This window comes from Rana temporaria, chromosome 1 (genome assembly GCF_905171775.1).
Source record: "Rana temporaria chromosome 1, aRanTem1.1, whole genome shotgun sequence".
NCBI classification, from domain to species: Eukaryota; Metazoa; Chordata; class Amphibia; order Anura; family Ranidae; genus Rana; species Rana temporaria.
Genome location: NC_053489.1, coordinates 681,863,654 through 681,877,368, shown reverse-complemented (window position 1 = coordinate 681,877,368; position 13,715 = coordinate 681,863,654). Strand labels below are relative to the sequence as shown.

Below are 13,715 nucleotides of genomic sequence, written 5' to 3'. Positions count from 1 at the left end.
ACGCAAAAACCGCCATACGGAAACAACGTAAATTGCGTACGCAGGGCTCGCGCAACGTTGTGAATCGGTGTTAGTATGCAATTTGCATACTATACGCTGAGCACAACGGGAACGCCACCTAGCGGCCACCGCAAGAATGCAGCCTAAGATATGCGGGCATAAGAGCCTTATGCCGCGCAGATCTTAGGCTGCAGTCGGCGTAACGAGGTTCCTGAATCAGGAGCACTCGTTACGCCGGGGCAAGTAAGCAATTGTGCTCTGTAACCTACGGGCGCAATTGCTTCTTGAATCCACCCCAGTGTTCTGTCACTAGGCAGAACAGGGAAATGCCTTGTTTACATCAGAATTTCCCTGTGAGACGATCGCGCGACTCCCAGCGGACATCAAGTCCGCAGGAGCCGTGGTCACACTCGCAGAGGTCGAGGCAGGTGGCCGCACCCACCCATAATGTCGCCTCTTAAAGGAGACATACCTGTACTCCCGTATGCCCGGCCGAGCCATTGTGCTGACGTATATTGGCGTGCGCTGGTTGGCAAGTGGTTAACCTGGCAAACCAGCTGATGGGCAGCTGGCTCAATCTCATTACTAAATACCCACACCAAACTTTTGGCCACGTGCATTTCTTCCATCATTCCACACCTAGTACACCCAGAACAAGTGGGATTTGTAGCCGACAAGCGTTTGATGGCACTAGGGCCGCCATCATGAATTATGGGGCCCCTTACACAGCTTCAGTCATGGGCCCCCTGGAGCAGAGAACCGGGGGGGCGGGGGGTGCTGCCGCCTGAGGGGGTAGCTATCCGGGGCCTTGGGGACCACTGGGCCCTTTAATAAAATACTGGGCCCTTTAATAAAATATATATATATATATATATATATGTGTGTGTGTGTGTTTTTAAAGGGAGGGGGGTTGCCATCTGGGGACCTTTGGGCCCTATTGGCCAGATTCACATAGAGGCGCGTATCTTTGTCGGCATAGCGCATCCCATTTGCACTACGCCGACGTAAGATAGGAGGCAAGTGCTTTGTGAATACAGTACTTGCCTCACTAAGTTACGTCGGCGTAGTGCAAATGGCCCGGCGTAACCCCGCCTAATTCAAAATAGGCAGGTAATGGGTGTGCTCCATGTAAATTACCCGTGACCCCATGTAAATGAGGGCCGTTTGTACGGCGCATTCGCGCGCATGCTCAGAATCACGTCAGAAATACTCAATGCTTTTGGCGTGAACGTCACCTACGCCCAGCCCCATTCACGTACGCTTACGCAAACAATGTAAAATACGACGGCTGTTTCGTCGTCCATACCTTGCATGGGCTGCGCCATATTTTTGGTGGTTTATCTTTGCGCCGGAAAGACGCCTCACGTAAACAGCGTATCGGGCGCAAGTACGTTCGTGAATCGGCGTATCTTGCTAATTTACATATTCTAGGCGTAAATCTACGTACATGCCTCTAGCGGCCAGCGTAAATATGCAGCTAAGATACGACGGCGTAGGAGACTTACGCCGGTCCTATCTTAGCAACAGAGAAGCGTATCTCAGTTTGAGAATACGCTTAAAGATACGACGGCGCACATTCGGACTTACGACGGCGTATCTACTGATACGCCGTCGTAAGTCTTTCTGAATCTGGCTATATATATATATACAATTTTTTTTATAAAAAGAAATTACAAAAAAGGGGGTTGCCATGCGGGACCTCTGGGCCCTAAAAAAAATAAAAAAAATGGTCCCTTTTAAAAAATATATATATGTATGTATGTATGTATGTGTGTGTGTATATATATGTATGTATGTATATATATATATATATATATATATATATATATATATATATATATATATATATATATTAGGGGTTGCCAGCTGGGGCCCTGTGGGCCTCTGGAGACCTCCGGACCCCTAAAAAAAAAAAAAAAAAAAAAAAAAAAAAAAATTATTTTTAAAGGGGGTTGCCACCTGGGCCCCCTACAGGTGTACTGCCTGGACCCCCCTGATGGCGGCCCTGGATGGCACCCACCGGTACAAAGACCTACAACAATGGGCGAAGACCACTGGACGCCTTCTCTGTTCATCTCTTTAGATGCACAGAAGGCGTCTGACAGAGTGGACTGGAACTTCTTAAAAGCAGTTCTAATGAAATGTGTTGTTTTTTTCCGCCCCGATACTTAGAGGAGGTCCGGGAAAAATAAATGATTAAAAACCCGCAGTTACACATACTGCAGCTGCTGCCTTTTAATAAATGGACACTTACCTGTCCTGGAGTCCAGCAATGTCGGCAGTAAGGTTCCCGGCATGAAGCCGAAAGGCTACACTGCTGCCGTCATTGCAGGTAAGGGAACCCGGCAGTGTAGCCTTTCGGCTTCACGCCGGGAGCCCAGGGGTGGACTGGCCATTTTGGGACTACAGGGAGTTTCCTGGCGGGCCGATGGCTCGGTGACAGCGGACCGCCTCCCCCCTCCGCTCCTCTGTCTCTCCCTTCCTGCAGCACTCGCCTCCTCTTCCTCCCCGCAGCGCTCACCTGGGGGGAACAAAGAATCAGGGGGAGGACCAGAGGAGCAGGGGGGACGACAGAGGAGCATGGGGGAGGGGACAGACAGCTGACTCAACAGCTATGGCCTGGGAGTTTCTCACTTCTGCCTAATCTTGTCCCATAAGGGGGGGGGGGCACCAAACTGATTCATTGCCCCGGGGGAAATAATGTCTAGCTTCCCCACTGGTACTACCTATACGAGTACCAGTACCAGCCGCTCTACTCTAATAAAGTAGAACGGCTAGTGAAGGGGGAGAGGGGGCTTGGGTGGCCGGGGGGGGGGGGGGGGGAGTTGTCCGGCCGCCATGGGAGAGACCTGTCAGAGTGGGCCAGTCTGGATGAAGTCCAAGGCCAAATTTTTGTCCCAGTCCTGCCCTGCGGGAGCCCTACTGCGCATGAGCGAGGCCCGCTCCTCTCTCCCTCCTATTAGCCTGACGACAAGGGGAGGAGGTGGGAGCCCCGTGGTGATGTCACGACCGCTTCGCGGCCGGACTCCCGGAAGTGGGAAAGGATACCTGTCTTTTTTAGCGTCAGGAATTGGCCTCTATACCGACAATGCGATTATATCCATAACCAGCCTCACACAATCACTCTCATCTCCATCATACCGGGCACCAGTGGCGGCTGGTGCTCAAAATTTTTGGGGGGTCGCAAATGGAAAAAAAAAATTGCAGCCTTACTGTGCCCATCAAATGCAGCCACTGTGCCATCAATTGTCACCACTGTGCCATGCCATCAAACACAGCCACTGTGCCATCAATTCGCACCACTGTGCCATGCCATCAAATGCAGTCAATGTGCCATGCCATCAAACACAGCCACTGTGCTATCAATTTGCACCACTGTGCCATGCCATGAAACACAGCCACTGTGCCCTTTAATTGTCACCACTGTGCCCTTTAATTGTCACCACTGTGCCCTTTAATTGTCCCCACTGTGCCCTTTAATTGTCCCCGCTGTGCCCATTGTCCCCGCTGTGCCCATTGTCCCCGCTGTGCCCATTGTAGCCAATGTTGATGCCACTGTGCCCTTTAATTGTCGCCACTGTGTCCATTCATGCCGCTGTGCCAATTGTCCCCACTGTGCCTATTGTCGCCACTGTGCCCATTAATGTCACTGACTGTGCCCTTCATCGCCGACTCGCCGCTGTGCCCTGTAAAGTGCCCCTTCCCCCCCCCCCCGCCCAGCACTTACCTTTACTGGAGTCAGCCATCCACGTCCCTCGATGTCTTCTGCCGCCCTCAATGACTGACAGGCATCTCAGCCAATCAGGTTACCGGTAGCCAGAACCGGCCAACCTGATTGGCTGAGACGCCTGTCAGTCTTATCCAAGGAACGCACCCCGTTACGTTCCCCGGATAAGCATCCGGAAGGCTGAGGGCTGTACTCGGAAAGCCCATCAGAGCGGGTGGCTCTGATGGGCACTTCCGTACAGCCAACCAGCTGCCGTTATTCAGATGGCTGGACATGAGCGCCGACCATCTGAATAGAACAGCGGCAGCGGCGATAACATAGATTTGTGCAATGCATGAATCTATGTTATTAGACTCAGTGGCGGTGAGAGCCAGAGGGGGCGGCGCTTCAGCGCCCTCTATGGACGAACCGCCACTGCCGAGCACCCAGAGTAGTGATGCTAGCGCCGCGGAGAGGAGCGAGGCTTTGTAAGCCCACATTGCTGGATCCTGGGACAGGTAATTGTCTGATTATAAAGCGGTTGTATACCCTCATGGCTAATGTAGGCTTACCTGTAGTTGCTTGCAAAATCTCCTAAACCTGCATGGTTAAGAAAATATTTGCAGAAAAGTGGGTGCCGATGTCTACGGCGCAGGCGAACTGAGCGCGGCGGCTCTTGAATGGGAGCCTGACGGAAATGTGCGCATGCGCAGGGATCGTGCCGATCCGCGTGGGAGTGACACCATCGCCGCTCTGGCCAGTCACAGCGCCGGAGCGGCGATACCCAGAAGTCAGTCCGGGTATCATGGCAGCGACGGAGGACGTGTCCGAGGACCGCTACAGGGGGCTTCAATCTAAGGTAAGTAATTGATAATGAGCTAGTATGCTAGTCATAATAGCTCATTATGCCTTTTTGCCTTGCAGGGTTTTTTTTATTATTATTTTTAAGGGTATACAACCGCTTTAAAAGTCATCAGCTGCAGTATTTGTAGCTGCGGACTTTTAATTTTTTAATTTTTATTTTTTTAAGTCGAACACCGTTTCCCATCCCAGCCATAGTAATAGGACGTCCTTGGCTTCCCGGCCGCTAGGGGGCGCGCCCGCCACGTCACTCGGGAGCTGATACGCATGCCTGGCAGCCGTGATGTCTTAGTCACAAAGAAGGGACATGGATCCACATACTGTCAGGGGAGAGGCGACCGATCATGTGTTCCTTGTTTATAGGAACACTGATCGGTCACCTCCCACCCCACAGTTATAATCACTCCTAGGGAACACATTCGCTCCCCCCCCCCTTGATCGCCCCCTAGTGTTGGCCCCTTCCCTGCCAGTGACATTTATACAGTAATCCGTACATATTTATAGCTCTGATCGCTGTATACCGTATCGGGGTATAGCGCGCACCCCTAATGTTGACCCGCAATTCCTGTAAGAAAAAAAAATTTAGTACTTACAGTTTTGGTGTCTTGCGTCTGTGGCTTCGGTGGTGTCCTCCCGGCTTCTCCCGCGCTGTCTCCCCGTGGAATCGTCGCTTCCCGGGCTCAGTTTGAACGCCTCTGCCGACGTATACCGAGTGCAGTACACTCGGCTTCGCTCGTGCTCAGGCTCTGCGACGTTTATGCGTGATCACGAGCGAAGCCGAGCCTGGCCGAATGTAGCCGAGTGTACTGCACTCGGTATACGTCGGTGGAGGCGTTTAAACTGAGCGCGGGTATCGGCGTATATCGCGCACCCACGATTTTCCCCTTATTTTAAGAGGGAAAAAAGTGTGCGGTGTACGCCGATAAATATGGTAATTGTCAATGGTCGCAAAATAGTGTCAAAAATGTCCGCTCTGTCTGCCGCAATATCGCAGTCCTGACAAAAATCGCAGCTCGCCGCCATGACTAGTAAAAACAAATATTAAAAATGCCATAAATCTATCCCCTATTTTGTAGACGCTATAATTTTTTTGCGAACCAATCAATATACGCTTATTGCGATTTTATTTATTTTTATTTTATTTTTTCTTCCCCCTACAGGAAAGGCGTATAGCCAAACAACGATCTGTAGGTTTGAATCATTCCAGCTAAGTTACAAGAATATGTGCCGGATTAAACCCTTTCTACATCGCTGGCTGCAAGACGCTGAAAACAAAGAGAGCCACCAAGAGGTAAGCTGGACGTGAAACCACTCCTAAAGTTTGAGAAAGAGAGCCTCAGGGGTAAGATAAATTAGTATTGTAGTGGGAGGTACCATCATCCTTGATATCAAGATATATAGGGTACTTGGGTCTAAGGTCCCCGAACCAAAGAGCCAAGAAGAAGCAAAAGGGGCCAATGAGGACTATCGCGGTACCGCGATAGTCCTCATTGGCCCCTTTTGCTTCTTCTTGGCTCTTTGGTTCGGGGACCTTAGACCCAAGTACCCTATATATCTTGACTCCTAAAGTTTGTTGGGTACAGAAATGGGTGGGAGAGCCGCCATTTTTATTTTTGTCTATTTGCTTCTGATAAGTGTTCGGTAAGCAACTATAGACTGCCACTGCTGACTCCCCAGGCTGATCCGGTGGCTTAATTGGTCGACTTTACTAGCTGCAAGTCTGGTCCGGGCTTTTAGGTCCCAAATGGTGATTTCAATGTTATTTTCATAAGGGTCCATTTTTTTTTTTTTTTTTTATCAAAATGTAGGTTTAAAATGGACTACTCCACTTTACACCTTTTTCGGGACGTAAGTAAAGCCAAAACCAACTGGGTACCTTGTGTGGTGTTAAAGGGAGAGATCAATGAAAAAAAATTCATGGACAGCCGCACACCAAAATCAACCTTAACCACCGGACCATATTGCTGGTCCAAGACCAGAGCACTTTTTGCGATTCGGCACTGCGTCGCTTTAACTGACAATTGTGTGACGTGGCTCCCAACCAAAATTAGCATCCTTTTTTTTTCCACAAATAGAGCTTTCCTTTGGTGGTATTTGATCACCTCTGCGATATTTAGTTTTTGCGCAATAAGCGTTTATCGATTGGTTTGCGCAAAAGTTATAGCGTTTACAAAATAGGGGGTATTTTATGGCATTTTTATTAATATTTTTTTTTTACTAGTAATGGCGGCAATCAGCGTTTTTTTTTTTGTTTTGTTTTTTGGTACTGCGGACACATCGGACACTTTTGACTTTTGCATTGGATTACTATAAAAATGTCACTGGCAGGGAAGGGGTTAACACTAGGGGGCGGGGAAGGGGTTAAGTATGTTCCCCTGGGTGTGTTCTAACTGTAGGGGGGTGGCCTCACTAGGGGAAATGACTGATCGCTGTTCATACATTGTATGAACAGACAGCCAGGCATGTCTCCCCCTGACAGGACCGGGAGCTGTGTGTTTAGGTTCAATAAAAGTTTTATTAGAAATTTTTTTGACAGATATCAAAGAAAACGGGCACCGGTCCCCCCACATCGGGCGGGCCAGACTACCCTGAAGTAGACAGACACTTTCCACAATATTAAATATAACATAACATGAATCCCCTCGCAAGACCTGAGAGATATTTACACATACAGCCCTGTCGAGTATTCCTATGTATACTGCTGTCATCTACTCCCGCCCGGGTGCCCCACTGGGAACCTGCTGCGCCCTAGGCCAGGAGAAAGCAATAGGATAACTTATACACGTCAGGGGTACTATCCTATGGAAGGTAGCGGGAGGACCCTGTCTCCGAATCTGCAAGGTGAAAGCCATGGGGGCTAAACTAAAACAACACGGAAATAAACAATGACCTTGGCCCGACCTAGCATGTTGGTGAAAGGCCGAATGATTAACAAGAAAGGTAAGGAAGTAAAAAGTCAGTTAGAGAGAACGGAGAAGGGAGTAGAGAGAGAGAGAGGGGGGAGGGTAGGAAAGATGAGGGTGGGGGGACAATGGGGGGGAGGGGGGGTGTGTGTGGTGTGCCCGATCACTCCGGGCTCCGGACCTATTTCGCTTATGTAGGTCCTCTTAGGTCTATCATGGCGGAGGAGAGCTCGAGTCAGGTGAAAGTAGGGTTTTAAACGCATCTGAGGAAGAGTAGTGCCTCCATATTCCCCATGTAAAGGAGAACTTGGCGTGTGTTTCTAGGGCCTTAGCTTGGAGTTCTTCCATCAACATGACTCCGTTCATTTCATTAACCCATTCCGCTAGGGACGGGGGTAGGGGGGTTTTCCAGTGTCTGGAGATCAATTGCCGAGAAGTACTGAGACAGAATCTAAGGAGAGTGTGTTTCTGAAATTTAAAGGTCCCCGGAAGGATGGACAGCAGGGCAACTGTAGGGGAGGGAGAGAGGGGTTTATCATACATGTTTGAGTAGATCTGAAATATCTGGGTCCAAAATGGACGGATAACTTCACAGTCCCACCAAATATGGATATACGTACCGGTAGCCGAGTTGCATCTCCAGCATGAGTCAGATGCCGAGGGAAACATGATCCTGAGGGTAGACGGTACTCTATACCACCGTGATATGACTTTGTAGTTCTTTTCTCGAACGTAACTCGAGATGGAGGATTTATGTGTGTAGTAAAAGGCTTTTTGCCAGGCTGCCTCACTGATGTCTGTCCCCAGCTCCCTCGACCAAGCTGCGGTGAATTTGGGAAGAGAAGTACTCATATGCTCTAGGATCATTTTATATAATAGGGAGAGGGTATGACGTGGGGTTTCTGGGAGTAAGCATAGCTGTTCAAATTCCGTTGGGGGCCTATGTATCTGTCTCGAGTCATAAAGTTGCCTACAATAAGTAGTCAAATGTATGCGCGTGAGCCAGGTCACCCTCGGTAGGGAGGAGGACTCGTCAGCTACAAAAGAGCCCGTGCCTGCATTGACAAATTGTCGGGCGGTGGGCCACTGGTCCCTCCTGTATCCATTGAACGTGTGGGCAAGCTTGCCTTCTGGGAGTGTTGGGTTGTCAAACATGGGGGTCAATGGACTTGGGTCAGTGGTCAGAGCGAAGACCGCCCTCCGTCGGTACCATACCACCAGAGCGTCCCTGGTCAAGGGTGACAGACCTGCGAGAGCTTTGTGTGTTCCCTCATGGCCCCAAAGGAGGGCCCGAAGGTCTATGGGAGACAAATCTTGTTCGATCAAGGTGGCTACTTTGCTCAGTGCCCGTGGGAACCACTCCAAGATCCTCGAACAGACCACTGCTGCGTGATACCGCTCGAAGTCTGGAAGACCCGCCCCTCCTCTAGTGATGGGCGAGCAGAGTAGCTTGTGTTTCAGTCTCGGGCGCCTGTCCCTCCATACAAATCGTATTGACATTGATCGCAACGCCCGAAAGAACGTAGAGGGGAGGGCTATCGGTAAAGCCTGGAACATGTATAGCAACTTGGGCAAAATGTCCATTTTCAAGGTATTCGTACGCCCGAACCAGGACACCGGGAGATTCAGGCGATCCTCAGTGAGGCGTTTGAGTCTATGCAGGAGAGGACCATGGTTAAGGGAGTATATTTCTGAGAGGTCAGCTGGTATCTCCGTCCCCAGATAGGTGACAGATTTAGTTCTCCATTGGAAAGAGAAATTGGATTTCAAGGCCGCCAGGACGGGTTGCGATAGTGAGAGATTCAGGGCTTCTGTCTTGGATAAGTTAAGTTTATAGTTACTCAGAGCACCAAACCGATTGATCTCAGCCAGAATAGAGGGAATGGTAATATGTGGATGAGTGACGTATAGCAAGAGATCATCTGCATATAGGGAGAGCTTGCAATGAGACGAGGGGGTTGGTATGCCCCGTATGCTAGGGTTCGCCCTTAGTGCCTGTGCCAGGTGCTCTATAACAAGAGCGAAAAGGAGGGGGGAAAGGGGACACCCCTGCCTAGTGCCATTGTTTATCGCAAACTGTTCCGAGACGACTCCATTAACCAACACCGACGCAGTAGGGTTGCTATATAGGGACATGACACGTGCCAACATCTTGGGGCCCAGGCCTATTTGGGCAAGGGTGGCTCTCAGAAAGGGCCAGCTGACCCTATCGAAGGCCTTTTCGGCGTCACACGAAAGAAGACAGGTCGGGATGCGGTGGCGTTTCGCATATGCTATGAGGTGGATTGTTTTGGTGGTGTTGTCACGAGCCTCCCGGCCCGGGACAAACCCCACCTGGTCGCCGTGTATAATTTTAGGGAGTAGGGGGGAGAGGCGCTCCGATAGAATTTTAGTGAATAATTTCAGGTCAATATTTAACAAAGATATTGGCCTGTAGTTGGGGCAAAGTGACTGGTCCTTTCCAGGTTTTGGGATGACAACTATTTGGGCGTGTAAAAGGCCTGGGGATGGACATAGAGTCTCATCAATAGCATTGAAGGCCTTCGCGAGCAAAGTAGACAGCTGGGGTGCGAAGATTTTATAAAACCGGGGGGTGAACCCATCAGGACCGGGACTCTTACCATTCTTCAATTTCTTAATGGCCAGGAGAAAGTCTGCTTCCATCAGAGGTGTCTCAAGCTCCTCGACTTCTGCAGTCGGAATAGGTGGAAGGGCAGTGTCCTGTACATAAGAGGAGACAGCCTCCAGGGAGTTGGATCCTTTGGTTGGGGACTGTCACCTGTGATGGGAGATTGTATAGGCCCGCATAGAAACGTCGGAATTCTTCAGCGATCGCCGAGTTACTGTGTGCCTTCCTTCCATTGGTTAAAGCAATGAAGGGAATATGCTTCCTTGCCTGCCGTGGTTGGAGCGTGTTTGCCAAGAGTCTACCACAGTTATTAGCTTGGGCATAATGTGTAAACCGCCCCTTATCCCTGGCCACTAATGCTCTGTCCGCAAAAATTTGTAAAAGGTCCCGCCGGGCGTTAGCCAAGTCTACTAATTTAGAGGGTTCCGGGGAGCGCTTGTGTGAGTCCTCTAGAGCAGTAATGGTACCGAGGAGGCGATTAATGTCCATGGTTCGAGCTTTCTTTAGCCGAGACCCATGCTGAATGAATTTGCCTCTAAGAACACACTTCAAGGCTTCCCACTTCGTCAAGGGATTAGTCCCGTCCTGGGCGTGGTCAGAATTAAAGTGTGCAATTGTCTGAATGATATCCGCTGTACAGGCCAAGTCTGAGAGCAGGTTATCATTAAGTCTCCAAGACGACCTAGGTTTGAAGGAGGGGATCTTCCCTAGGGTGAGGTGGACAGGGGCGTGGTCGGACCACAACTTGACACCGATAGATGCCGTCGGTGACAGGTCAAGTAGAGCCTGCAAGACCAAGATATAGTCCAATCTACTGTACGAGGAATGTGCTGGGGAATAGTAGGTATAATCCCTGTCCGAGGGATGCAGGACCCTCCATACATCTGTCAGGGAAAGGTCTGAAAGGAGGGAGCGCAGCTTGGTCAAGGCAGCCAGGGAGAGCGAGGACTTACCGGTAGATGCGTCCAGACGGGGTACCAGAGCAGCATTAAAGTCGCCCCCCAGGATCATGTTGACCGTACTAAACTTCTTCAGGCGGGTGATCACGGAGGAGAGAAACTGCGGCTGGTCCTGGTTGGGAGAGTAAATGTTAGTGATAGTATAGATCATGTTTTTATATGACAGTTTAAGCATTATATATCTCCCTGAGGGATCAACATAGTTGTCTAAAACATCCGGTGTAAAGGAGGAGTGGAAGGCTATCGAGACCCCCTTAGACTTAGCTAAGGGGTTGGTGCTGTGGAACCAGGTGGGATAGTGTTTACTGGCAATTTTGGGGAGCGAGTCTGATCTGAAATGGGTCTCCTGGAGAAGGAGAACCTGGGTACGCTGTTTGTGAAAATGGTATAAAATCTGTCTCCTTTTCTCCGGTACGTTGAGGCCCCGGCAATTCAGGGAGGAAATCTTCAAGGCAGTAGGGACAGCCATAAGAAGCACAAGGGGGGGGACCTGAGAGCTACAGGGAGAGGCCGGCACACCACGGGGGGGGGGATTGGGAGGGGGGGGGGAGGAACGGGCAGGGGGCCCAGAGATAGAAAATAAGAGAGACAGAGAGAGGGAGAAAAAGAGAAAGAAAGAGACCGCACAGAAAAATCTTGGCCCGGAGGGCCGCACTAAACTTGTTGCTAGCAACATTCCAGCTGGTGCCATCATGGCCTGCTGAATATCCTAGGTGGGAAAACACGGTCAGCACACGGCAAGATGCCCGCACACACCGCAAGCATAGAGTTAAATAAACAATTCAAAATAACGACAGTTTGAGGTTTACTGGGACCTCCCGGGCGGCAGAAAAAGAGCATAAAGCCCCAGCAGATCTGAGGTGCTGAAGCACCTGTTCGTGCCCCCGTATTCGTGCCACCGGGGGGGCCCCAAGCGAAACATATATACACACCAAATGCAGCCCTAGTATGAAACCAAGGCCTATTTTAGGCAGGGAAGGGGGTGGGGGGGGAGGGAAGAGGGTGAGAAAGGGCTGGGGGAGCCCTCCTATTTTCGAGGGTCAGGGCTGGGCCCGGGGTTGAGAGGTCAGAGCAACCCTAAGGAAAGGGGCCATTATGGGAGAGTTAGGCTGTCCTGGGTAACACACAGTAAATAAAGAACATTGCTATCAAAAAGGCACTTCAGGAACAGTCAGTGGTACAGTGCTCCGACCTATTTCAAACCAAAACAACTACCGGAAAACAGTCCAGCCGACCCATGCCCCAAATAAGGGGGAGCTGAAAAAATAAGGGGTAAATTCGGACAGAGGGCTCTGTCCCTCAATCAGTTGGCGGTGGGGGGGCCTCCGCCCTGGAGCGTCTGGGTTTCTTGGACTGTCTCTTCCATCCGGAGGAGGGCTGGAATCCAGGGGTTGCGGCTTTCAGGGGCCAGTCCGGCAGGGGTATCTGCGGCAGTTCAAAGGTACCCAAGAACTTGGGGAGATCTCCAAGGGTTCGGAAGGAGGCTGATTTCCCATCATGGGATGCCGATAGTTGAAAAGGGAAGCTCCACCGATATTTGATTTGTTTAGCCTGCAATGCCCCGGTCAGGGGTTTCAGTGCTCTGCGGAGGTCTAAAGTCAGCTTAGACACATCTGGTAGAAGGTGAATGCGGGTTTCGTTAAAATAAACAGATTCCTGTGTACGAGCAGCCTGCATAATGGCATCCTTAATGGCATAGAAATGAACTCTGCAAATCACATCCCTGGGATAATCTGGGTTGGGATTCTTAGGCCCCAGCGCTCTGTGGATCCGATCAAGCTCTATTGGGTCTTCTTTATCTTTCTGCAACAGTTCATTAAAGATACCAATGACTACTGGGGCCAAATCTTTGATTTCAACTGTTTCAGGGAGGCCGCGGACGCGTATGTTATTGCGTCTGGCCCTATTTTGCTGTTCGTCTTGAGATAGCATAAGCTGCTGGATCTGAGCAGTGTGTTCATTTAGGATAACCTCATGAGCCTGCAGCGCGGTGACTGTTTCTTCCACACTCTGTTCCACCTCCTCCAGCATATGTGTGACTATGTGTGACATCTCTTCTGAGTTCAGCCATCTCCTGCTTATATGAACGCTCTAGCCTTTGCACACAGGCCTCAAAGTCATGCCTGGTAGGTAAGGCCTTTATGTAGGCCTCAAGATCCCAGCCTCCATATGAGCGGTGTGACTCTGGGGAATGGCAAGCTGAGCGGGTCGAGCCCGCATCCGACTCAGGGGGGGAGATGGCCCTCTGCCTGGTTCTCATAGACGAGGAGGACTTATGGGAAGAGGAGCCCTGGGAGGCCGAGTGTGTCCCTGCAGAACGGGCCGTCGCCATCTTGGATGAAGGGGGGGTCACGCTGCTCCGGGCGGATTTTGTGAAAAAAACGATCAATATCGCCGTCCCTTCCCGGATCGGGGGTATGGTGAGTGTCTCCCCCTCCCTTCCTGCCCATTACCGACCTGAGATGTGGTGTGTAATCGGTCGTAAAGCCGTTCGTGAGCGCGGTGTGTGCGGGAGCTCACAGGTCAGCTTCTTACTCCGCCATGCGCCAGGTCACGCCCCCGGAGCTGTGTGTTTACACACACAGCTCCCGGTCCCCGCTCTGTAACGAGCAATCGCGGGTGCCCGGCGGCGATCGCGCCCTTCGGGCACGCGGGCG

At 50.8% G+C, this 13,715-nt stretch overlaps 1 protein-coding gene across 1 annotated transcript in view; it reads left to right on the top strand.

Annotated features, from left to right (window-relative positions):
- LOC120924675 (POU domain, class 5, transcription factor 1.1-like) overlaps positions 1-13,715 on the top strand; it is a 32,190-nt gene that overhangs the window by 11,433 nt on the left and 7,042 nt on the right. The window contains exon 3 of the mRNA XM_040335673.1: positions 5,728-5,858. Coding sequence (XP_040191607.1) covers positions 5,728-5,858 — 131 coding nt within the window. The remainder of the gene's footprint in view (positions 1-5,727; positions 5,859-13,715) is intronic.